At 40.1% G+C, this 26,405-nt stretch overlaps 1 protein-coding gene and 1 pseudogene across 2 annotated transcripts in view; one reads left to right on the top strand and one right to left on the bottom strand.

The window, feature by feature from the left end:
- The window catches only part of LOC103566489 (interferon-induced very large GTPase 1-like), a 99,598-nt gene extending 77,792 nt beyond the window's left edge, over positions 1 to 21,806 (top strand). For both annotated transcript variants that reach the window (XM_070626149.1, XM_070626146.1), the window contains exon 2: positions 12,766 to 21,806. In XM_070626149.1, coding sequence (XP_070482250.1) covers positions 12,768 to 20,057 — 7,290 coding nt within the window. In that variant the 5' untranslated portion in view covers positions 12,766 to 12,767 and the 3' untranslated portion in view covers positions 20,058 to 21,806. The remainder of the gene's footprint in view (positions 1 to 12,765) is intronic.
- A 184-nt stretch (positions 21,807 to 21,990) lies between these two features.
- Positions 21,991 to 26,405, bottom strand: part of LOC103540232 (zinc finger protein 215-like) — a 28,122-nt pseudogene continuing 23,707 nt past the window's right edge.

Below are 26,405 nucleotides of genomic sequence, written 5' to 3'. Positions count from 1 at the left end.
TAATTTTATTATTACATTAGTTAGGATGTAATCACCCTTTTTAAGTCATAAAAAACCTCCATTCTTACCCAATATATTCAAAAATAATTTTGTATCAACTTTGCACATATTCACTCTCACAGCACCATTACCACACACACATGTGCATGAACATACACTATCCTCATCCATACCACTATTTCTGTATTCAACCAACTGGAATTTTAACTATAGATTGCTCTTAATTTTTAAATTATACAGCAACAATTATTTAAACTAAGAGTTTTACTTGTTCCTTTACTAATTTGGTTGGCATAAGATCTTAGTTTCAAAATCGTATTCCTTAAGCACATTAAAAATAGTACTGTCATGGGCCTGCCCCAAGGGCCTAGTGGTTAAGTTCAGCATGCTCCACTTTGGCTGCCCTGGCCCAGTTCCCAGGTGCAGATCTATACCAATCACCTGTCAGTGACTATGCTGTGGTGCAGCTCACATACAAAAAGAGGAAGATTGACAGCAGATGTTAGCTCAGGGAAAAAAAAAATTGTGCTCTTATATCATTTAGTATCTCACATTGCTGCTGAGAATTCTATCAGTCTGCTTTTAACTTATCTGCATATAACATGGTTTGCTCATTTGTTTAATTTTTAGACTCTTCACTCTGTATTCTAAGAGTATGAGAATATTGCCAGATATCTAAATAATTATTATTAATTAGAGGCATGTATATATGATGACTGACAAATAATAAGGTACAATTGAAATTTCAGAATGTTATAAACTATTATGGGCTCAATAAAATAAAATAAAATAAAATAAAAGTAGACCTACCATATGATCCAACTATTTCACTTCTGGGTATGAATCCGAGGAACATGAAAACACACATGTGTAAGATATTGGCACCTCTGTGTTCATTGCAGCATTATTCACAATAGCCAAGACTTGGAAACAGCCAAGACTTGGAAACAACCTAAGTGCCTATCAATGGATGAATGCATAAAGAAGATGTGGTATATATTCACAATGGAACACTACTCAGCTGTAAAAATATGATGAAATCTTGCCATTTGTGACAACATGAATGGACCTTGATGGTATTATGATAGGTGAAATAATTCAGACAGAGAAAGTCAAATACCGCATGATTTCACTCATAAGCAAAAAACGAAAAAAAACAATAGGAACAATAGACAAACACATAGACACAGAGCTTAGACTGGTGGTTACCAGAAGGGAAGGGGGGGTGGGAAGCAGGTAAAAGGGGGGATAGGGTATATGTGTATGGTGACAGATGGTGATTAGTCTTTGAGTGGTGAACATGATGTAGTCTACACAGAAATCAAAATATAATAATGGACATCTGCAATTAAAAAAAGATGAATATGAGAAAGTCCCCTACAACCGGAAGGAATACAGGGCGGTGGGATTTTGAGGTTTAGGCAATGGGAGACTGCCTATGAACAAGCAGACAGCTACAAGGCAGCACAATGTGATAGGAGCGTTACCAGAGTGTGAAGTAAGTGCTGTGACAGCATAGCACAGAAGAGCTCAGTAGAGGTCAATGCAGGTAGAGTCGCGCAGGTGTCCTGAGATGCGGAGGGAGAAATACAGGAAGATGTGAGTAGGCTTTCTGGAGGAACTGGAAAAAATGAGTAGGAAGTTCACTTAGAAGAATACGCGTGTGTCAGACATACAAAGTTTGAAGTAGAAGAACAATGAGGCAGGAAGTAACGATCTAGAAACAGTGTTATAGTGAATTAGATCAAGGAAAAAGATAACCAGCAAAACAAAGTACTTTATGTGTGATTTGGGTTTGAGGGAAAACTGGCAGAAATAACATTACTAGAAAGCTCTAATATAACAGATAGAGAACAGTGAAATTCTCTCTTTCTCATCATGAACACACACTACACTTTTAAAGAGTTTAGCTCCAGCCAGCCGGTGGCTCAGCAGTTAAGTTCGAGTGCTCTGCATCAGCAGCCCAGGCTTGCTGTCCAGATCCCAGGTGCGGACCTATGCCCACTTATAAAGCCATCCTACGGCAGGGGTCCCACTTATAAATAGAGGAAGGTGGGCACAGGTGATGGCTGAGGGCTAATCTTCCTCAAAAAACAAAGTTTAGCTCACTTTAGTGTTGAATCATCCAAAATACCTAATACAATGTCAGAAGCTTGGTTAATTTTCAAATCAACTACTGTAGAGAAACAGCTCATTCCAGCATAAAGGTCTTTTACAGGAAATAACACTAACATGTTTCATTAGCACTGAGTGCATGATTCTCTTTGTCCTTGGATGACTCCAGAAATAGAACAGTAAGGCAGTTAAAGTGCTTTCCCTAAGCAAGAAACTCTAACGTGCCCAAGGCTCTTCTCCCAAATTCCTGCCTTACCCTGCTTCTGATAGAGATCAATATGGATCAAAAAAATATACTATCATTTACCTTCTGAACCATATCCCTTCTCTAGACAAATTTCTACTGAATACAGCTAGGAGGTCTATTCTCCCTTCTTCCTCTTGATTCACACAACCCCAGAACCTCAGATTGTGTATTAGTTGGAAAGGAAATTTTGAGTTATGGGATGTCAGAGAAGATCTTCGTACAAGTTCTTCTCTCATGCAATGTTCTGGTACATGGGTGTCCATGCTATTTATGTGTTTCTTAAACAACAAGAAACTGAAGAAAGAACTATGTGCTCCTTTCAGGAGGGGATAAGTCAGGTAACAATAAACCTGTGCCTACCCACCAGTCTCTGAAAATCACCACTTCCCAGTAGCATGAACCTTTCCCAAAGGGCTACAGGTCTTTCTCTACTCCTGGCCAACTGTAGCTTTGAATCTGCCTCAGCCTGACCGTGCCCAGGCTTCCCAGACAGCTCAAGAAACGAGACACAAGGTCTCCGGGGCTTCTCCATGCAAGATTTGAGATGAACTGTTTTTGGTTTATGTGATTATAAAAGATTTCAACCCCAAAACGATAAAACATGTACCTGCAACATTTACTTAATTGAAAAGAACACAGGTTAACTTGACTGTCCTCCTGGTGACAAAACAAAGACTGCTTTGATCCTTTCTCTTGGTGTTTTGATCCTTCCTCCACCTGCCAAGGACTTCACAAGCCGTAGAGAAGACCATGTTCTCAGCATAGAGCCTACAAGGATTACAGGCCAGTGGAGTATCACAAATTGAATAACACTGTTAGCAAGCCCAGACGGAGTATTAGAACACTACTTATATCCCAGAACAATCTCTCATATCCCTATCTACTTCCCATCATTAACTCTCTCTACTTCCCAAAAGTTTGCGCTAGTCACTATTCAGACCTCTAATACTCTACGTTAACTTTGCCAGTTGTTTATCTTTCTTTATGTGGAATCATATTGTATGCATTCTTTTGGATTTGTCTTCTTTCCCATAACTTAATATTGTGAGATTTACCCATATTGCTGTGTGTAGCTGTGATATTTGTTTTCATTGTTGTATAACATTCCACTGTATTAATATGCCACAATTTAGTTACTCACTGTGCTGAGAACAAACATCTGAGTTGATTCCAGTTTGTGACTTTTATGCATGCTGCTATGAACATTCTATTTGGATATGTTTTGATGAATAGATACCTACAGTTCTATTGGCATATACCTAAGGACAGAAATTTTGGCTTCTGTCATTTCATTTTATGCACATCCATAATTTCTTGATTTTTTCTTTGTTTTTTCCTACCTTGTGATACCGATTGAGATTTCTCTATTTAATTGTATTATTACATTATTTAGGGTGTGATCACCCTTTTTATGTCCTAACTAACCTCTATTCTTACCCAACACATTAAAAAATCATTTTTTATCAACCTGCACATATTCACTCTCACCAACACTGTCACCACACACACACACACATGCACAAACACACATTGTCGTCATCCTTAACACCAGTTCTATGTTGAACTAGCTGGAATTTTAATTACAGATTGTTCTTAATTTTTAAATTATACAGCAAAAAATATATAAACTAATAGTTTTACTCATTCCTTCACTAATTTGGTTGGCATATAGTCTTAGGTTCTAAATCATACTCCTTAAGCATATTAAAAATAATATTGTCATATCATATAGTGTCCCACGCTGCTGCTGAGAATTCTGATATTAGTCTGCTTTTAACTTACCTTTAAATAACACAGATTGTTCATTTGTTTAATCTTTAAACTTTTTACTCTTTATTTTAAGAGTTTGAGAATATTGCCAGGATATATCTAAATAGAGTAATTATTATTATTATTTCTGTTCAACATTTGATGTATATTATCTTTTTTTTGAGGAAGATTGACCCTGAGCTAACTACTGCCAGTCCTCCTCTTTTTGCTGAGGAAGCCTGGCCCTGAGCTAACATCCGTGCCCATCTTCCTCTATTTTATATGTGGGACGCCTACCACAGCATGGTGTGCCAAGCGGTGCCATGTCCGCACCCGGGATCTGAACCCGCGAACCCCGGGAGGCTGAGAAGCGGAACGTGCACACTTAACCGCTGCGCCACTGCCAGCCCCTGATGTATATTTTCATTATAGAGAAGCAGGTCATATGGACCTCTGGGAAATGTTCTTCTATTGTTTCTTTGATAATTGTTCTCCAATATTCCATCTGATCTTTCCTTCTGGAAACCATATTAGAGTCAATCAGATGTTGGTTACACTTCTGGATCTAGGCTACATGTTTCCTTAAAGAGATGTATAGCTCCTTATAGCCTTTCCATTTATTCTTCGAAGTTAAATTCTGAAATACCCCTTACTTGAACAGTCTAGCATAGTAGTTGAGAATTCAGGTGTATTCATTCAAATATTCGGCCCAAAAGAATACAAACAGCACTTTCAAACAGCACTACACTGCTTCATGGCTAATGCAAGTACCTTCTAATAAAAAGTCAATCCTAATTCTGCCTTTCTGTCCCTTGTGTCACTGCTATCATTTATTTCACTTATTTTTAAGCATACATAGCATGTTTACACTTATATAACACATATACATAAGCACACATAATTGAATATATTGTTGTATCACTATTTTTGACAAACTCTTTATCTACTAGATCAATTAAGACTAAGAAAAATGTTTTATTTTACCTTGACTTATTCCTTCCTCCATGCTCTTCCTTTCATTATGTACATCTGAGTATCATTTTCTTTCTCTCTAAACTTTTCTCTAAGCTGTTCAACTTCTTTTAACATTTTTCCCAAGGCAGTTCTATTGGCAACAAGCTACCTCAATTTTTGTTAGTCTGAGAAAGTCTTGATTTCTCCTTCACTTTTGAAGGATAATTTGGCAGGGTATAGAATTCTGAGTTGGTGAGGTGTGTTCTCTCAACATTTTAAATATTTCACTCCAGTCTCTTCTTGCTTGTATGGTTTCTGAGGAGAACTCAGATGCAGTTCATATCTTTGCTCCTCTATAGACAAGGTATTTTTTTCTTCTGGCTTCTTTCAAAATTTTTCTGTCTGTATTTTTGGCAGTTTGAACATAATATGCTTAAGGATGGTTTTTGGGGGCATTTATCCTGCTTGATGTTCTGGTTTCCGGATCTGTGGTTTAGCATCTGATATTAATTTGGGGGAATTCTCAGTCATTATTGCTTCAAATATTTCTTCTTTTCCTTTCTGTCTTTCTTCGTCTTTTGATAGTCTCATTATGCATATGTTACACCTTTTATAGTTGTCTCACAGTTCTTGGATACTCTGTTCTGTTTTTTCAGTCTTTTTTCTCTTTGATTTTCAGTTGTGGAAGTTTCTACTGAATTAGCCTCAAGCTCAGAGATTCTTCCCTCACCCGTGTCCAGTCTACGAATGAGCCCATCAAAGGCAATCTTCATTTCTGATGCAGTATTTTTTATCTCTGGCATTTATTTCTTAGAATTTCCATTACTCTGCTTACATTGTCCATCTGTTCTAGCATGCATTCTTCTTCATCCATCAGAGGCCATAGGATATTAATCACAGTTGTTTTAAATTCCAAATCTGATAATTCCAATATCCTTCCATATCTGAGTCTGGTTCTGATGCTTACTCTGTCTCTTCAAACTGTGGCTTTTGCCCTTGTGTATGCCTTATAATTGTTTTCTTCACAGACATCACGTGTTGGGGGAAAGGAACTGCTGTAAACAGACCTTTAACAACGTAGTGGTGAGGTGTGGGAGAAGGGAAAGAGTCCTATAGTCCTGTGACTAGGTCTTTTAGTGAGCATGTACCTCTGGACTGTGAACTTCACAAATTCTTCCCGGTTTTTTTACCCTCTTTGGTGGGAGATAATGGCTAGAGTGGGCTGGAGTTGAGCATTTTCTTTCCGCCAGGTGGAACGCTAGAGTAGACTGGCCTTAAGTATTGCCCTTTCCCTAGGCCAGTCTGACTCTGAAAAACATCTCAAGAACTGAGGTACTGGTAAAATAGTTTCTCTTGAGGGCAGGACTTATTAAGAAGAAGAGAATACTCTGATCTATTTCAAAATGGTTATTTTCCCCCTCCCTCTGCATAGGAATATTTTCTCCAATATTCACTGTGAGAACCTGGTTAAGCTCCTGGGGGTAAAACTCACAAATGCATGAGGACCTCTACGACTGGGACTCTTGGAGGTTTTGATTTTCAGACGTGTCCACACGGCCTCCAGTGATTTTCAATTACAGTGTAGCTTTTCCTACCCCAGCACTAGGTACCATGGAGGTTTCTGCTTATGAGTTTCTCCTCCAGTAAGCTGTGATTCTCTGTATTCACCTGTGCCTCTCTCCAAATTGGAGGGCAACAGATTGTCCTGTGACCCCACTTATCTGACACGTCTAAGAAGAACTGTTGATTTTTCAGTTTATTAAGCTTTTCACTTGTCGATAGGATGGAGTGATCACTTCCCCGCTTCTTACATGCCAGACTGGAAACTGGATGTCTTGCTTTTTATTTTGAGGTCATGTTATTAGATGATACTAATGTAGGAGAGTTACATGTTCTTTGTGAAAAGTCTTTATTGTTATAATTTGTTCTTTGTCTCTCAGGAGGCTTTTTTTTAACTTAAATTCTATTTCTACTTTATTAATATAACTAGCTTCTCCAGCTTTCTTTTGGTGTTTGAATTTTCTCTTCTTTTTACTTGCACATTCTTGGTATCCTTATGTTTTAGATATGTTAGAGTTTTGTCAACAGCAAAAAAAGTTGGGGTTTCTTTGTTAATTCATTCTTATAATCTTTGTCTTTTACTGAAGCATGTAGTGTACTTGTACTTAATATGATTACTAATATATTTGTGTTTGCAATCTTACTCTGTGATTTCTGTTTGAAGTGCCAGTTCTGTGTTCCGTTTTCCCTCCATGCTTGCCTACTTTTGGATTAATAAAGTATTAAAAGTAGAAATTGGCAAAGTAATAATTAATAGATTCTACTTTTAGAGCACTATTAGAATTACCAAAAAAATTAAGTGGAAAGTGCCGAGCGTTCCATATATGCCCATGCCACACACAGTTTCCCCTATTATCAACATCTTATATTAGTGTTTTTACACATACAAGTGTGTAACATTTGTTACAATTGATTAGCCAAATGTTCATACACTATTACTAACTAAAGTCTATGGTTTACACTAGAGTTTACTCTTTGTATTATACATTCTATAGGTTTTGACAAATGTATGGTGACATGATCCAGCATTACAATATTATAAAAAATTCTTTCACTACCTTCCTCTCCCTGGAAGCCATTGATCTTTTTATAGTCTCTGTGGTTTTCCATTTTCCAAAATGTCGTATAGCTGGAATCATAAATATTTTGCCATTTTCAACTTGGCTTCTTTCGCTTAGCAATATGTTTTCAGTGTTCCTCCATGTCTTTTCATTGTTTGATAGTTCTTTTCTTTTTCTTTTTCTTTTTTTTTTTTTTTACTAAATAATAATCCATTGCATGGGTGTATCACAGTTTTCTTTATTCATTCACCTAGTGAAGGAAATCTTGTTTGCATCCAAGCTTGCAGTTATGAATAATGCTTCCATAGACATCGTGTGGAGGTTTTGTGTGGCTATACATTTTCAACTCATTTGAGTAAATATCAACTAGTGTGGTTGCTGGATCATACAACAAGAGTATGTTTCTTTTGTAAGAAACTGTCAACCTGTCTTCCAAAGTAGCTATAAAATTTGCATTCCCATCACCAATGAATGAGAGTTCTTATTGCTCTGCATCCATGCAAACATTTGGTGGAGTCAGTGTTTTGGATTTTAGCCCTTCAAATAGGTTCGTTGTGGTATCTTGTTTTAATTTGCAATTTTTTAATGAGAAAGATGCTGAGCATTTCTTCATATGTTTACTTGCCATTTCTATAATATTTTTGGTGTTTATCTGTTCAGAAAATTTGCTCAACTTTTAAATGGTATTTTTTTCTTCTTGTTGAGTTTTAAGGGTTCTTTGTACATTTTGGATACCAGTCCTTTATCACATGTATTTTGCAAAGATTTGCTCCCAGCCTTTGGCTTATGTTTTCATTCCACTAACAGTGTCTTTCACATAACAGAAGTCTTTCATTTTAATCAATTCCTCTTGTCAATTTTTATTTCATGGATCATGCTTTTGATGTTATATATAAAGAGTCATCATCAATACCAACTTCACCTAGGTTTTCTCCTATGTTATCTTCGAAGAGGTTTATAGTTTTGCCTTTTCTATTGCAGTCTATGATCTATTTTGAGTTAATTTTTTGAAGGGTGTAAGGTCTGTGTTTAGATTAACTTTTTTGCATGTGGATGTCCAGTTATTCTAGCATCATTAGTTTAAAAGACTATCCTTTCCCCCATTAGATTGCCTTTACTCCTTTCCAGATTAGTTGACTATATTTGTGTGAGTCCATTTCTGCATCTTCTATTCTGTTCATCAATTCTATTTGTCTACACTTTCACCACTAGCACATTGTCTTGATTACTTTCAAGCTTTATAGTAAGTCTTGAAGACTGGGAGTGTCTGTATTCTCACGTTGTTCTTCTCCTTCAATATTGTATTCTGGGTCTTTTACCTTTCTATGGAAACTGACTTTAGAATCAAGTTATTCATATCCACACAATACTTGCTGGGGTTTTGATGGAAATTGCCTTGACTCTATAGGTCAAGGTGTAAAGAACTGACGTCTTAACAATATTGATCGTGAAATACTTCTCCATTTATGTAGATCTTTGATTTCTTCCACCAGAGTTTTGTAGTTTACCTTGTACAGATATTGCACATATTTTGTTAGCTTTAACTCCAAGTATTTCATTTTGGGGGTGCTAATGTATGTGATATTGTGTTTTTAATCTCAAATTCCAATTGTTTATACCTGGTATATAAGAAAACAATGATTTTGTATGTTAATACCTGTATTCTGCAGCCTTGCTATATTCACTTATTAATTCAAAGAAACTTGTTAATTATTTGGGGTTTTATACCTAGACAATCGTGTCATCTGCAAACAATAGGAGTTTTATTTCTTCCTTCCCAATCTGTTTATTTTTCATTTCCTTTTCTTATCTTAATCCATCAGCTAAGATTCTAGTAGGATGCTGAATAAAAGTGGTGAGGGGGATATCCTTGTCTGTTTCTGACTTTAGTGGAGAAAGCTTCTAGTTTCTCACCATTAAGTATGTTAGCTGTAGGGTTTTTGTAAATTCCCTTTATCGACTTTAGGATGTTCTCCTCTATTCCTAGTTTGCAGAGAGTTCTTATAATGAATTGGTGTTAGATTTTATTGAATGCTTTTTCTCCATCTATTGATATGATCACGTGATTTTTCCTCTTAGCCTGTTGTGATGCACACCTGAGATAAATCCCACTTGGTATTGGTGTATAATTCTTTTGTACGTTGTTGAATTCAACTTGCTAATATTTTATTCCTGAGAGATGCAGGTTTACAGCTCTGCTTTCTTGTAATGTCTTTGTCTGGTTTTGGGTATTAGGGCAATGCTGCCCCTGTAGAATAAATTAGGAAGTACTCCCTCTGCTCTTGTTCTCTGAAAGCATCCAATAGGTGTTGGAGTGTCATGTTTCCATTTTCATTTGTTCTGAGATACTTTTTGATTTCCCTTTTGATTTTTCTTTGCCCCACTGGTTGTTCAGAAGTCTGCTGCTTAATTTCCACATACTTGCAGATTTTCCAGCTTTCCTCTTGCTGTTTATTTCTAGTTTCACACCATTGTGGTCAGTAAAGATACTCAGTATAATTCTAATCTTCTTAAATGTACTGAGACATGTTTTATGCTCTATCATATGATCTATCCTGGAGAATACTGTGTATGCATTAGAGAGGTATGCAGATTCGGCTGCTAGTGCAAGGAATGTTCTATAAATTTCTGTATAGTCCATTTGGTCTAATGTATGTTTCAACTCCAATGCTTCCTTGTTGAGTCATCTTACACTTAACAGAGTATTCATGGCTGGCATTTTTTTTCTTTCAATACTTTGAACACATCCTTCTACTCTCACCTCTTCTATGTACTTTCTGCTGAGAAATCCACTGATAGTCTAATAAGGGTTCCTTTGTAGGTTACAATCTTTTTTCCCCTGGCTGCTTTTAGGATTTTCTCTGTATCTTTGATTTTTGACATTTTCATTAAAATGTATCTTGGAGAAGGTCTTTTTGCATTGAGATAAAAGGGTGATCTATTAACTTTGTGAAAATGGATGTCCAAGTCTCTCCCAAGATCTCTGAAGTTCTCAGCTATTACTTCTTTAGATAAACTTTCTGCACCCTTCTCCTCCTCTTCTCCTTCTGGAATCCTGATTATTCTAATTTTTATTTTATTTATGGATCCTACAGATCATGTAGGTTTTCTTTGCATTTTTCCAATCTTTTTTCTTTATTCTCCTCTAATTGGGTTATTCAAAATTCCTGCCCTCTGACTCACTTATTCCATCTTCCATTTTCCTTATTCTGAAGCAGATGCTTTCTATTGCATTTTCCATTTCATTCATTACATTTTCCACCTCCAGAATTTGTTTCTTTTTTATGATTTCTATCTCTTTGGTAAACATCTCATTTTGTCGTGGTATTTTTTCCCTGATTTCGTTGAATTGTCTTTCTGAGTTTTCTTGAGGCTCATTGAGTAACTTCAAAACAGCTATTTTGAATTCTTTATCAGCCAGGGCACAAAGTTCAATGCCTTTGTGTTAGGTTATTGGAGAATCATTATTATCTTTTGGTGATGATATGTTTCCCTGATTCTTCATGCTCTTGTGGTTTTGCATTGCTTCTTTCACATTCCAAGTAACAGATCCCTCCTTAAATCTTTACTAGTGGCCTTTAGAGGGGGTATTCGGTTTTTTGGTGCTGGAGTTTTATCTTCCTTTGTTTGAGTACATCTGCTCCACTCTTTTTGCTCTCTCATGACAGAATTGTTACAATTTTATGTCTTCTCTGGTTCTTACAACTCACCAGCCTGGCTACTGGAAACTTCTCTTCTGTTTTCCAGAAGGTGGTGCTATCCCTGAAGTGTGTGGTTTCTCCGTTGCCCAGAGATCCTGTTCTGTTTTTCTGATAGCACCCCACTTACCAGACTGGCTCTCAGCCCTGAAATCATGAGTGTGCACAAGGAGCCAGTCACACAGTGAAGGGAGTTGTGGGTTTAGCACTCGGGTGATGTGGGTGTCTGCACACCAGTTTGGGAGATTGGTGGTTGAGTTCTCCCAGAGGCTTATGGGAGGACTTCCTTCTGAAGTCCTGAGTAGAATCAGCGGCAACTGTGTCCCTTTAATGGCCTTTGATATTCTTGTCTGCCTCTTTCCCAATCTCTTTCCAGTCATGGAGGTCCGGCCTCAGTACTCTGGGTACTGCTGGAAAGAAATGGGTTTCTATGGCCATGTCCTGAACAACTCAGGTAGTCAGGCATTCACTCACCAATCTCCTTTTTCCCCACTGCAGAGGTCACAGTCACTGTATGGTCAAGCCCCATGCAATATCACTGAACAAGTGCTGGAATCTCCCTTCAGGAAGCCTGGACTTTTGCAAATTCTCTCCCATCTGTGGGTATCTGCCCATCAGCACATTCCAGGTTTTTTCCAACCATGGCAGGAGGAATTGGGCAAGTTCATTTGGGTCGGCTTCTTCCACAGCCCATAGTGAGTTCTTTTGCCTGTTATCAGATGCATGGGTGGGTCAGAATCCTCCCACATCTCTTGGCTTATGTTACCAGATACTACAACTCCAACAGAAGAAATTTTGTTCATGCGTAGATGTCTAATTAGTTGTTTTAAAAGAGGGACAAAAAGGAGGAACATCTTATGCCACTGTGACGCTGATATCTAGAAGAGAATTTTAAAGGACAGGAGAGCAAATAAATATCATGAAATGCCTTAAGAAGAAGTGACAGAGAGACAGGAGGGAAATCATCCAACACAATTGTGACAAAAACTAAGAGAAGAAAGATAATTGGTGGTACCACCCATGTTTCTAAAAGAAACATCATGCTATGAAACTCATGCATATGTTAAAACTACAACCCTCAGCTTAATGCTCTCCATACAATTGATTCTGTGTAATAGGAAGTGCCAAAAAGCCAGGCTACTAATTTACAGTTCACCCTCACAACTCAAAAGGCAATCCATGCTGAGAACACCGAAAAAGATGTCTTGCCCACAAAAAATTTAACAACGGTGTTAACAAAATATATTTCTTAGTACAATGAAAGGAGGAGAGGAGAAAGCCTTAAAGACTTGCTCCTTTAGGACACTCACCCTGTTGGCCATGGTGCTGACACTTTCTAAGGTCTTGACACAGGCTAAATATGTGTCTTTTCCTCCCACAGCCATGGGCACAGCAGGGTCCACCCCTGATGAGCCCCTGCTCAGAGGCAAAAGGAGGCAAGATCTCCAAGAGATGCTGACAGAAGTAGGACTGCCAGTTGAGTACTGGTTACCCAAGCTGCAGGAACACCTGGGTGTCACCTGTGCCCAGGCCTTACAGCACCTGGAAGAAAAAGACCTCCAGAAGCTGAAATCCCAGGCACAACATCCCTGGGAGAAAAGGGCCCTGGAGAAGCTGCTTGACCTGTCACACTCAAATAGTCTTTCAGAGCTACAGGACTCTCAGGTGGAAATGATACAGAAAAAGCAGAAGCAGGCAGAGCAGGCACTGCAGGAGCTACGAGACTTGCTGTCTGAGGGGAGGCAGCGACAGGAAGAGGCAGTGAGGAAAAAAGAGGCAGAGCTGAGGGAGGCAATGGACATCCCCAAAGAGTACTGGCCACCCCCTGAAAAGTCCCTAAAAGAAGTCATGGAAAACATGCAGAGACAACTCAACCTCATGGAAGGGATCCTGTCTCATAGGCAAAACCTGCCAGATAGAGATCTGGTGAGATGGGCATCTGGAGGGCTGGCCCTGCAGGGAATTTACAAAACCAGCTACCAACAGGGCCTAATAGAGAAGAGAGAGGAGCTACTCTGTGTCCCCAAGGAGTTCTCACTCTTTGGCCCTGAGCAGGGTCCACGGATGGAAACAAAGGAATTTACATCTTCTCAAGCAGAATCTATGTTCACCCAGACTATAGAGAAGCTGGGCTTCAGTGTAACTGCCTCAGCCAAGGCAGGAGGTTGGGGATTTAGCCTGGAAGCTGGTATGGATCACAGCAAACATACAGAATCCAAGGAGACCCGACAATCACGTTCTGAGCACTCTTACTTCTGCTCAACCAAGTTCAGCTATGTCCCGCTGGCCTCCTGCCACTTTCCCATTGATCAGCTCCAGTTCTCCAAGGCTGCTCTCCAGGAATTGAAATGCATTGAAGACCTTCTGGGTCAAGCTGAAGGCCCAGACAGACTCTCCTTGCTGAGCTGCAGGACGGAGGCCTTCTTCAACAGGTTTGGCTCTCACGCTAACCAGGGCCCTCTGCACCTGGGAGGAATCTACTGGTGGAAAGCCATTTCAGAGGGTTTCCAAAGTGAGCAGCTGGCAGAAGTGAAGCAGCAGTCGGCAGAGGCCCTGGATAGTTACATACGGGGCAGCTACAGTGGCTTTGGAGTGAAAGTTGCTGCAGGTGTGGATGTGTCAGACTCTCATTCAAAAGCAACCTCTGAGAGCACAACCTTCCAAACTCTCCAAACCAAAGTCCAATTATCTGTGGCCCAGACAGGTGGCCCACCAGAAGCAAATGGCCTTTTGCAGTGGAAAGCTGGCCTAGTTGCCAGTAATCAAACCTGGTGTGTCATTGACCGGGGATTTCAGCTGGTGCCTGTTTGGGACATCATTCTTTCCAGCCACAGAAGCGATTTTAAGGATCCTCTTCAGGTAGCTAACTGCCTGAAAGACAACTACGCTGCTCTGACTGGCCTCCCTGCCCAGATCCAAGATGCAGAAATATTACTGAGTGTTGGAAAGGAGGCTAGAGTTTTCCTAGAGGAGGTGAACTCCTGGGAGGTATCTGATCCTGAAGAGCAGCTTAAAATACTGATAAATTTCATGCAAACGTTGAGTCAAAAAATAAAAAGTTATGACACTTGGATTAAAATATGTCTCACCGATTGGCGTCTTCAGAATTTTCTGGTAAACCTTGTCAACTTTTACAAAAAGTCCTCTATTCCTAACACTACATTTATTAAATCTCAGTTGCGCACCCTTCTGGACCCTCACATCTACAGAGTGACAAACTTTCCTCAGGCTCATTCCATCATGCAGTGGATCTTCCAATCAGAGTCAGAGCAAGAGCATATCAACATCTCCCAATTTTCTAAATTAATTAAAATCTTAAAAGAAACCCAGAATGACCTCATGGAGGTGAAGGCCAAATCTGAGTCCCCAGAAACAGTGGAGGAAGCTCAAAGGAAAGCCACTTATGAGGTCAGCTTGCATCTTGGCTGCTTCTTGAATCACCTCCGAGAGCAAGAGCAGCCAGACACACAGCTCTTGCTACTTTCCATTGCTGCTGGTGCAGGATATCATGTGGAAAACAATACTTTTCAGTATCTCCTGGGGTGTGATGAGTTAGACTTCCTACTGGATGAAATGCAAACTGCCCATGATAAATATCAGGAGCTCAAAAGCATTTGCAGCTACAGGGCTCAAGCATTCCTGGTGCTCACAGGTCTGACAGCTACTGCTGGAGTCACAGCTATTTCTCCAGAGGAGAAAACACAACGCTTGGCTTTAATTAGACATCGCATGGGGCAATCCTTGTCAAAAGAAGTTATACATGTCCTCACCAAACTTGGAGCAGATCATGACTGGGAAAACCTAGAGGAAGACTTGAGATTGCTCATTGATGGGAATTACGAAGCCACTGTCTCTTCGTTGAAAATGGATGAGGTGAGAAAACAATTGCAAAGTCTCTTCCATGAAAAGAAACACCCCACTGAGCCACACGAGAATAAAAATGACAAGTTGGAGATCATTGAAAATGAAGCCTTCCTAGAATTACTTGAGCGTCTAGGCCTAGAACATTACTACCCAAAAAGGATGAGCAAAGCTAACTTTCATCTGATCTACAAGACTTCTGTGTGCAACACCCAGCCAAGCTCTGAACGTGAGCTTCCTTTCTATTTCCTGCAGAAGCTAGTGATGCTGGATTATGGGCTGAGATACCTGGTCTATAAAGATGATGCAATCACAGAGAATCAAGTTTATACAACAGCCTCAAATCAGGAAGATGAGGCTTCTGATCCATATGAAGACTTTTTTGAAGATCATGATAGTCCCACTAATCCTACCACTAATCCCAGGCCACATATCCACCCTATGGATATTCAGATGGCAATTCTTCTCTGTGCAGATGGTTTTGCCAGACAATATATTTTGACCAAACTTTCTGTTTGTCAGTTTGCCCTCCCACTTCTCATACCTAATCCCTGCAATTCTCAGATTGAATTCTGTCTCTGGTCTCTGAGTCAAATTAGAAGAAGCTGGCAGCAGGCAAAGAAATCACCAAAAGAGGAGAAAACCAATTACAACAATCAGCAGATGTGTCGTGTCTCTACCCCCATTGTGTCGTTTATTAGAGTTGGAGATGGCTTCTCTGCTTCCAAATCTCAGATCATGAACTGTCTTCTCAGTAAACGTAAACATGACGCCTTTTTTCACCGACACTGCAGAGAGAGCAGCAAAGACTGTCTCTTGATGGAGGGTGTGGTGGAAGTCTCCTGGTTCTGTCCTGGGGGGGAGGATGACGACAGATTTGACAACTGCTTGACCTTCACCAATCTTCACGGAGATGCAAAGAAACATAAGAAGCAACTCACCTTCCTGCAGGAGGTCTCTTCTCTCATTGTGGTCCTCATGTCAACCTCTGATGACAATAAAGAAAACCGAAAAGTTGTCCGTGACCTGTGGCAGTCATCAAAACCTTTGATCTGTTTGCTTGATGACAAAGAAAGAACCATGGCCAATAATTCTGGCCAAAGAGTGAAAATTGGGATCCGGAACAGAAATGAGGCAGAATTAACACAGGAGCTCACAACTGCAATCAGACGTTTTCTAGAGCTTTCTGGAGCTGCTCTCAGCTTAGAGGACTGTGCCCAGATTGCTCGCAAGCAAGGATTCCTGATCGATGAGGACCAGAGAGATTGCAAGGAAGCCAAAGAAAAGGCAGAGGTTCTAATGGCCTTGTTAAGAGAAACGAAGATATCCCAGATGAAGGAAAAATTACTACCCCTTCAAGGAGAACTGTGGCACCGTTGGTGTAAAAAGGACAAAGAATTCTACCATCTGAGAGAAAAGGGGAATCGGAGCATCGAAAAACACAAGAGTGAGATTGAGACAGATAAACAAATTATACGGCATCAACAGCTGAATAGAGCCTTTCCTCTCAATGATTTAATGCAATCTGTCCTTCAGATTCTCAAAAACCCTTCAGAAACTGACACCAAACTCTACTTCTTGCAATGGCTGAGTGTATTTTTGGACAACCTGACCACAGGACACTTGGAAAAACTGAATGAAAAGAAAAAGTCTTTGTACAAACAGGTACAAACCGAAAAGCAAAAGGCACCAAAGAGCAACAACCTGAAAAAGTGGCAAAATGAGATAGAATTTGTCTCTGCAGAGATTACTAACTGTACCTTGGGAATTGAGCAGCTTCTCAGAGAAGTTGGCCAGATCTATGAAGCTCTAGAAGAAGCTTCCTCCGCCAAAGATAGCCTTTTTCTCTCCCTTCCCCAGATTGCTGCAGAGCTGATGATAGCCGGTGTTCCCATTGAGCTGATGGATGGGGATGCTTCCTATGTGCCTCTAAAGTGGGTGGCAGCTGTTTTTGACATGGTCGCAGAGAAACTTGGAGACAAACGGCTCTTCGTTCTCTCTGTCCTGGGCCTGCAGAGCTCAGGAAAGTCCACCCTGCTGAATGCCCTTTTTGGGCTGCAGTTCACTGTCAGTGCTGGGAGGTGTACTCGGGGGGCCTACATGCAGCTCCTGAAGGTGGAAGAGACATTCACGGAGGAACTCGGCTTTGACTTTATGCTTATTGTGGACACAGAAGGACTTCGGGCCCCAGAACTCAGCAATATATCCCAGAATCGTGACAATGAGTTGGCATCCTTTGTCATTGGACTTGGAAATTTGACTCTGATCAATATTTTTGGGGAAAATCCATCAGAAATGCAAGATATTCTACAAATAGCTGTCCAAGCCTTTATGAGGATGAAACAAGTAAAAATCTCCCCAAGTTGCCTCTTTATCCATCAGAATGTGGGGGAAGTTACAGCTAAAGACCAAACAATGGAAGGACGAAGGCGGCTAGAGCAGAAACTAGATGAAATGACAGCAACAGCGGCTGAACAAGAACAGTGCTCAGATATAACCCACTTTAGTGATGTCATCAAGTTTGATGCCAATACTCATGTCTACTACTTTGCTCATCTCTGGGATGGCAATCCCCCGATGGCCCCGCCCAATCCTCGCTACAGCCACAATGTCCAGGAACTGAAAAGTAGAATTCTTGAGACTGCCAAAGAGGAATCCAGGGGAAGTATCATGAAAGTATCAGATGTACAATTCCGAGTTAAAGATTTGTGGAGAGCCCTGTTGAATGAGAACTTTATTTTCAGCTTCAGGAACACCCGAGAAGTCATGGCCATGAGCAAATTGGAAACCATGTATAACAACTGGACCTGGGAGCTGAGGAGTCATGTGCTGAGCTTGCAGAACAAGCTGGTAAACCAGATTCAGAATGGAAAAATCCAGACATTCAGGACAAGCACATTCGAGGCTTCAGTTACAGAAAAATATGAGGCCATCAAGCAAGAATTGGAGAAATATTTTAATGAGGACCCAGATAGTGAAATACTGGTTCAGTGGAAAGCAAATTTTGAACATAAGCTAATAATCCTGAAAGAGGCACTTATTTCAGACAGCCAAAGAATAGCCAATGAACTTATTAGTTTTAAAAAAAGTCAAGAAGAACTAGATAACCAAAAGTCAGGTTATGAAAGAGAATTATTAGAAAGAAGCCAAAAGTTGGCTTTAACAGTGAAGGACAAACAACTGAGTGAGGAAGAGCTACGTGAGAAATTCGATCGACTTTGGAAAAAATGGGTCTATGCTGTGTCCTCAACGCTCCCTCCAATCACAAAGCCTGACATAGATGTGGATTCTGAAGACATCCTTTTGAATCATTTCAAACAGGAGAAAAACATGGGGAACATACTAAAGAGAAGTTCTGGAGAAAAGTTTCAAATCACCTATGACAAACATGTCAAAATGACCAAGAAATACTGGGTGGTTGAAAGGCAATTAGAGGTCTCTGATAAAGAATCCATAAAGATGACTACTGACCGCATTCTTTCAAGATTCACTGAAACCATAAATAACATTCAGAAGCAACAGCGTGATTACAACCCTAGTTACTTCCATGAAATCCTGAGAATAATAGATGAGGAGGTGAAATCTGCGCCCACTAGGGAAAGATACACATTTACGAGTGATTATAAAATTGACTTATCTTTGCATTTATTCCAAAGAGCATCAAAGAAATTTAATGAGATGCATGAGGTATTCAAGAGAGCAAATGATCCTGTAAACTATCTGCAAAGCAAAAAAGATGATTTCTTCATGAGTTTTAAGATCTCTTGTCAAGGAGCAACCTCAATCAAAACATTTGTTGATTTTCTGTGGGAAAAACTCACTCCTGCTATTTCCATCACCATAAGGAAAAAAATGGTCCCTAGCATTGCTGGGGACATACGAGCTACGTGCCCAGCATTCAATGGAAACAGGGCTAAGCTGGAAAAACACATTCTCATCTCTCTGGCAGAGGAAGAAAATTTTGATAATTACTGGCAATATATTCATAATCCAGAATTATTTTTTAGGAATTACATTAAAAGCCATATTGAAAGATATTGCTCAGACATTGGAAGGGAAAAAATGAAGACTTTCTTAAATATATGTTTAGGTGACATCAAGAATGCCATCCTCTCAGCTATTCATGAATCCACAGCAATAGCTAAAGATAAAAGCAGCACTGTGTCTGAGTGGTTGGATTTGTTCTGTGAGGGCCTGGGGAGTAACTTGATCTTTCCACGAAAAGATTTAATAAGCATTGAACACCAGGAGATAAAAGATACTGAGTTTCTCAAACAAGCCATGAGCACAGCTTTGGATCCCACAATGAAGAGAGCTGAACAGAAATATTTGAGCATGTCTGTAGAAGAAATGGCTCTTGAAATCCAGAAAATGCTCTCTGAACATCTCTGTGGCTGCTGGAAACAGTGTCCCTTCTGCAGAGCAATTTGTACAAACACATTGCCTGCACATGACGGAGACCACAGTGTTCCCTTCCATCGTCCTCAGGCTGTCAATGGGGGGAAATGGGTTAACACAGACCACTTTGCCATTGAGTTCTGTACTAGTAATGTAGCAAGTGATCTTCTTTTCGTTTTGCAAGATGGCCGGGAATACCCATATAAGAACTATCGAGAGGCAGGAGGGGAGTATGCCACATGGAGCATCACCCCAGACTCATCCACCCAGCCATACTGGAAATGGTTTGTCTGTCGCTTCAGATCAAAACTAGAAGAAAGCTATCAGCGAAAATTTAGAGGTAGAGGTGAAATCCCTGATGCATGGACCAAAATCACAAAGCAGAATGCGCTTGATGACCTGAAAAAACAATAATATTTAATGACCAAAAAGCCCCAATATCTGAAGAAAAAAGTCACAGAACCTGAACAAGCCTGAAAGACCCGCTCCTCACAATGAGAATCCTCATTATTTCCATTTTTCAAATGTCACATCTAACAATAGATCTTTAACATTTCAAGAGTTGAAAATTTCCTGTGAAAGGGTTTCATTTTTCTTTGCCTCAACTCCTTCTGGTTTAAAAACAAATTACTAAAAACATATGAACATATAATAAAATTACATAGGATCTACTTAAAAGAACGACTTCATATTTTAAACTATTATTAGGAATGTTGTCTTGACTTTGAAATATTTAATGTTATATAAGTGTCGGAGAAAGTCATTTTTATAGAGGGAAATCAAAAACCATTTCAGACTGCTACAAATTTATATATGGACATTTTGACCAATATACAGTTCTTCGCCGCAAGGCATAAATTGTCCTTACTTTGTAAGTGCATTTTTCACCCCCTGAAATTGTGCAGAAAAGTTACTACCCCTTGAGTGGAAAAACACTCAGGGAAAGTTCATGATTCCCAAGCAGCGTAATACTTAGGCATACTCCATTCTGGGAAACCATAAAAGAGAGAGTTGGCCAGGATAGAGTCTGCGTCAGTTCAGGAAACATCAAGCAAATATGGGAAATACAAATCAAAAACTGTTTTTCTCATGTCACCACTACTCTCTTCTACCCTGGCCTCTTGGCAGTTCCCTGTGCATGTTTAAAAAAGAAAAAAAGGGTTCACAAGAGCTTAGGTATCCAAAGCCTAGTGCTGTGCACAAGTCTGAGAAGGAGTGGCTTTTGGAGCAAGATTTGGGACTAGGTAAGAAGGGCCATTTTAATCAAGGCTGTGGGCAAAGTCAAATGTGATGAACTCATTGATGATTACAAAAACTATTACTCCAAGAATAAAACATCATAACATATATACTTTTTAGGATCTGATATTTTAATAATAGATTCTATTTTATGTATTCCAATGTAAGGAAATGCTTATCAGGCACCCTTGGGAATTTTCATACTATTTGAGCCATAGGGCCATGATCTGAATGAAAATCAAGAACACTCTGAAGCCAGCCAAGGAGCTCAGAGGGGAACGAAAGCATTGTTCTGCAAACCTCTACCTTCCGAAACAACAACTTCTGCTGGTTCTCACAGCTGATAAGCTAGAGAAATTCTGACACAAAGAAGAAAAGTTCCTCATTTGGGACGTAAGGGCATCCATTGGCTTTCATTTACAGGCACACTCACTACCCCTCCACAGCCTGTGAAACAGACAGTCCAGGGAACAGCAGGCCAAGGATTTGCATCTTCAGAGCTGGAGATAGGAGTGCTGACTCTGCTGGCTTTGTCTCCTCTAAGGGCTTCAAGCATACTCTCAGTTTCAGGTCAAATTACCCAGGCCTCTAGGAGAAATCCTGAAACAGAAAAGTTATGAAGGAAACTGGTGTTCTTGAACTGTTTTCCTTTTGTTCTCTGGAAAACACTCTCGTTGAGAACTGGAAGGACCTCCTAACATGATAAGTTCAAATGGAAATAGAACCCCTGCATAGCATGGCGCCTGTCTCTCACATCACTGTGGCCTTGAAAACTGCATTGTTCACTTAACCTGTGCTAAATGCTTTTTGTATTTGTTTAATGAATCCATAATGGCCTTTAACTAAGAGGTATCAAATATATCATATATTAACTTTTATTTTAAAGCCAAAATTATTGTGTCAATAAAAAATATCTTTGATAAATTCTTCAGTCATTTAAGCATTCTGACTATAAAGTGAGATTCAGAGGCTGTGCCCAAGACATCAAAAACATACTGGCAAGAAGCAAATTGGGATAGAGAGAAGATGACTATGTGGGAATGGTGTTTTCTGTGATAGTACTGGAGAGAGTAATACTGCCATCAAGGTGGTGTCAAGATTAAGGGGATTACACTGTCAATGGGTTGGAGTCACTGAGGGTGGAGACCTCAGGGACAGTGGAGGAGGAGGAAATGGAGTCAATAGGGATGACAATCATATGATCATCAAGAGTGAGAGACACTGTGCCCAGGTGTCGGTCACAGGATTGGAGTTGACCAGCGTTCTAAGGATAGAAGAGGTAAGGGTCACACGGTCAGTGGAATGAGTCTCTCAGACTCAGCGAAAGTGGGAAACATAAAAACCCAGGAATTGGTGGTCACCACATCAACAGATTTAGGGGATTTCAGAGTAAGTGAAGTAAGAGATTCCAAGTGCCATGTGAAAGAAGGAGTCACAAGGCCTGTAGGAGTGGGGCTAGGAGGGTGATGAAGTCTCAGACAACATCAAACCATGTGAGTAAGATGTGAGTGACTTAAATAAAGATCAAAATTTGCACTGAGAAGTTTTCAAGTAAGTTTCCCTCTCAGAGATGAAGATAAAAATAAGAGAAAGTCTAGGGAGTGGGCTGGGTCCTGGAATAAACGTTTGTGTCCTCCTAAATTCATATGCTGAAGCCCTGACTCCCAATGTGCTTTAAAGAATGGGGCCTGTGGAGGTCATTAGGTGAGATGAGATTGTTACCAAACCTGAAGTGAGTTTGCTCACCCATTGCACAGCAAGCCAATCTCTGACACTGGGGGTGGTGGAAGAAAGTAGGAATTTTATTTTTGCACAGTGCTGAGCAAGGAGAGAGGGAAGATAACAGTGAAATCTCAAACTCCCCAAAAAGGTGAAAGGAAGGCTTTTTATTTGGGGTTTTACGTAGGGGAGGGGGAGAACATGGCCTTGCTGGTCGGAGCTTTCCCACCAGCCTGTCTTTGGCCTTGAGACTACTTGCAGAGAGGAGGGAGCTCATGACCTTGCTGGTCAGCAGCTTTCCCACCAGCCTGTATCTCTTTGTGGAAGGAGATAGTCCAGGTGCTTGTCCTTGATGGTGTCTGTCTCCATGGGGATAGTGGATTCTGGAGCCAGGAAGCCAGAGAGTAAGCAGGGAATGAGTGTTTTGGTTTTAACCCCATATACGCTGGGTTTAATGCGGGGAAACTGATATCAGGGTCAGTATCAAGATCACAAGGCAGGGCCCTTAGGATCAGATTAATGCCCTTATAAGAAGAGACACCAGAGAGATCTCGCTCTTTCCAAGTGCGTTAACCCAGGAAAAGCCATGTGAGCACACAGCAAGAAGTGGCCATCTGCAAACCAGGAGGAGAACCCTCAACAGGAACTGAATCAGCCAGCACTTTGATCTTAGAAGCTGCAGAACTGTGAGAAATCAATTCCTGTCATCTAAGACACACAGCCTGTGGTGTTTTGTTATGGCAGCCTGAGCTGAGACAGGGAGCGTCTAAAAATTGACCCCCTTAAGTTTTGACATGCTTTTCCCTTGGACAATGGGGAAAGACATATGATCATACAATTTTAATTTTTCCCCTTGCCTAAAAATTGTAATTCTCTTGAATCATTCTAACCATTCAGTCAGCTCTGAAAAAGCCAGTCAGCCCTTTATGGTAGTGCTGTGGTGCATTTGCAGAGAAGACCATGGAGGAGAGTGTGCATGTTACATCTGAGACTGTCATGATAATTGCTAATCCTGCTACCTTTGTAGTAGTGGTGACTGTGAGACCTTGGGCATGTAATTTAACCTCTCTGTGCTCAAGTTAACCTGTCTGTAAAATAGTACGTTTTTCATGCTGTTGTTGGGAAGAACAAATGAATTGCAACGTATAAAGCATTTAAGACAGTGCCACACACAGAGTAAGTACTCTATAAATGTAAATTATTATGATGTTACCCTGTCTCTCTCAAATTCCTTATTCCTTTGTTTTGAGTAACATTTTATTAGAACCACATCGAAAGGTTGAGATAGTCTCATCTGAGGTTCATTGGCAGGAACATTCAACAAGGACTCCTTGAGAAATCACAATTAAGAAGACAGATTGTTCTCAATGAATGTGATCATAACTTACAGCTCAAAATGCATCTCAAGATATCGATGTCCTTTGGTACTTTATCAGTAGTTACAACTATTTCAAACACTAATCAACCAAAGACAGAGAAGTCACTGCCACCATTCTCTAGCAGTGCTAAAGATAATATGTCTCAGGTTCCTCAGAAGCAGGCCTAGGACATAGATTCCCATGCAAGTGATTTATAAGAAGAGTTATCCTAGTGGAAAAGAATAACAGGAAGCAATAAGGAAAAGGTGATTTAAGGTAAGGGAATAAATTAGGAGGTTGAAGTCAAGTTCTGAGAGTTAGGGAATGGGAGCCTGCAGTTTTAGTTAAGAACACCAACTCGGAAGTTAGACTGCTTGGTTTTACATAGCACCTCCACTTTTTATATTTGGCACACAACGTTGTGTAATTTTAAGGTGTACAATATGTTAACTTGTTACATTTATATATTGTAATAAGATTGCCATTGTAGTAATACTTAGCACTTCCACCACATTACACAATTATCAGGGCCGGCCCGGTGGCACAGTGGTTAAGTTCACACGTTCTGCTTCTCGGCAGCCCAGGGTTCACTGGTTTGGATCCCAGGTGCAGACATGGCACTGCTAGGTAAATGCCATCCTGTGATAGGCGACCACGTATAAAGTAGAAGAAGATGGGCACGGATGTTAGCTCAGGGCCAGTCTTCCTCAGTAACAAAAGGAGGGGTGGCAGTAGTTAGCTCAGGGCTAATCTTCCTCAAAAAAAAAAAAAAACCATAATTATCATCATCTTAGTGGTTAGAACAATTAAGTTCTAGTCTCTTAGTGGGTTTGTTGATTATAATACAATGTTGTTGTCTACAGTCACTGTACTGTGCATTAAACTGCCAGGGCTTATTTACTACTCATTATAAGTGCGCCCTTAAGCTTCATTTCTATTCACTTTCCACGTCAACCGACATACTCGAGTGATGCTGAATTTTATTCAGCTCCTCAAATGAGGCATAATTTCTTTACACGTGCAGTTACCTCTGTTGAGTCTTTGTTCCCTCTTCCTTCTCTTCATTGGAAGACTTCCTTTTATCCCTCAGGTCTCATTCCATCCTCCAGGAAACCTCCCTCAAAATATCATGCCAGAGTTCAGCCCTTCTCCCTAATTATTGTTTATGGCAATGTGGAGACAAATACATAAACCTCTATATTGGAATCAATTCTTGACTAAACGCTCTACACACTCCTGATATTTTTCGGACTAATAAAGTCATTTCTGAACTGAGCATCTAATTATAAATTGTTGAGAAAATCTTCGGAAAGATAAGACATATTAGATTCATGGAGCTGCTGGGAGATGAATTTTAAGCTATGTCAGAATTATCAGCCTGATAGATAAAAATAAAATCAGAGTATCTAGAAAATACACTTTATGTCTGTTTTATGTTTTATAAGCATCCTGATATATTTCCTGCCATTGAAAAAGTCTACTTGACAGTTTTGAATGGAATCTCTCTCCTGACAAAAATTCAAATTTTCGTGAATGTTATCTCTTGTGTGAGCTTTAATTTTAATGCTATACCTATACTTGGTTGTCATGGAAAATTAATATCATTCCAGTGGTTTTATTTTGTATATAGGTATGTTGTTATACCTTCATTAAGGTGAAAAGTAACAGTAGTTTTTCTTTCTTTAAGCTTATATCAACAAGAGATTAAAATGTAATGGCTATGATCTGCATGTGTGCCCCCAGAATCCACATGTGGAAATCCCAACTCCCAAGGGGATGGTACTAGGACTCAGGTCTTTGGGAGGTGATTAGGTCATGAGGGTGGAGCCCTCATGAATGGGATGACTGCCCTTATAAAAGAAGCTCTAGAAAGCCTCCTTGCCCATTGTAGGGGAGAGGGGAATTATCCTCGATCCTCTTAGGGTCCCTGGCCAGGTCTGAAAATTACTGACAAAGACAGATTAACAGGAGAAAAGCATAACAAATTTATTTAATATAAGTTTTACCTGACAAGGGCGCCTATAGAAGGAAATGAAGACCTGAAGAAACAGTCAGACCTGGGTATTTTTATGCTAGTTTTGATGAAGAGTGGTCAGTTGTGGAGGAATATGACAGGTCAAGCAGAATGAGGTAAATACAGTTAACTTGGGGAAATTTAGCAAGGCCTGTTTGTTCGGATCCTTCTCTGTGTCCCTGGTCCTTAAAGATAAGGATGCTTCTTTCCTCTGAGTTTAGGAAGGACACCTCTCACAAGAGGGTTTTATGACCTGTTTCAGGGGAGAAGGTCAAAGTGACCTCCTTGCCTCTGCCGTTTTCTCAAACTCCTTCAGCTTAAAATAGCCAATATGCCAAGGTGCTATACTTTGGAGTAGCGTGTCCTGAACCCCATCACTTTCCACCATGTGAGGTTACAGTGAAAAGACAGCCCTCTAAGAAGTGGGCCCTT

The sequence above is a fragment of the Equus przewalskii genome, chromosome 6 (assembly GCF_037783145.1).
Source record: "Equus przewalskii isolate Varuska chromosome 6, EquPr2, whole genome shotgun sequence".
NCBI classification, from domain to species: domain Eukaryota; kingdom Metazoa; phylum Chordata; class Mammalia; order Perissodactyla; family Equidae; genus Equus; species Equus przewalskii.
The sequence above is the reverse complement of the archived record's forward strand: the minus strand, read 5'-3'. Positions and strand labels throughout refer to the sequence as shown.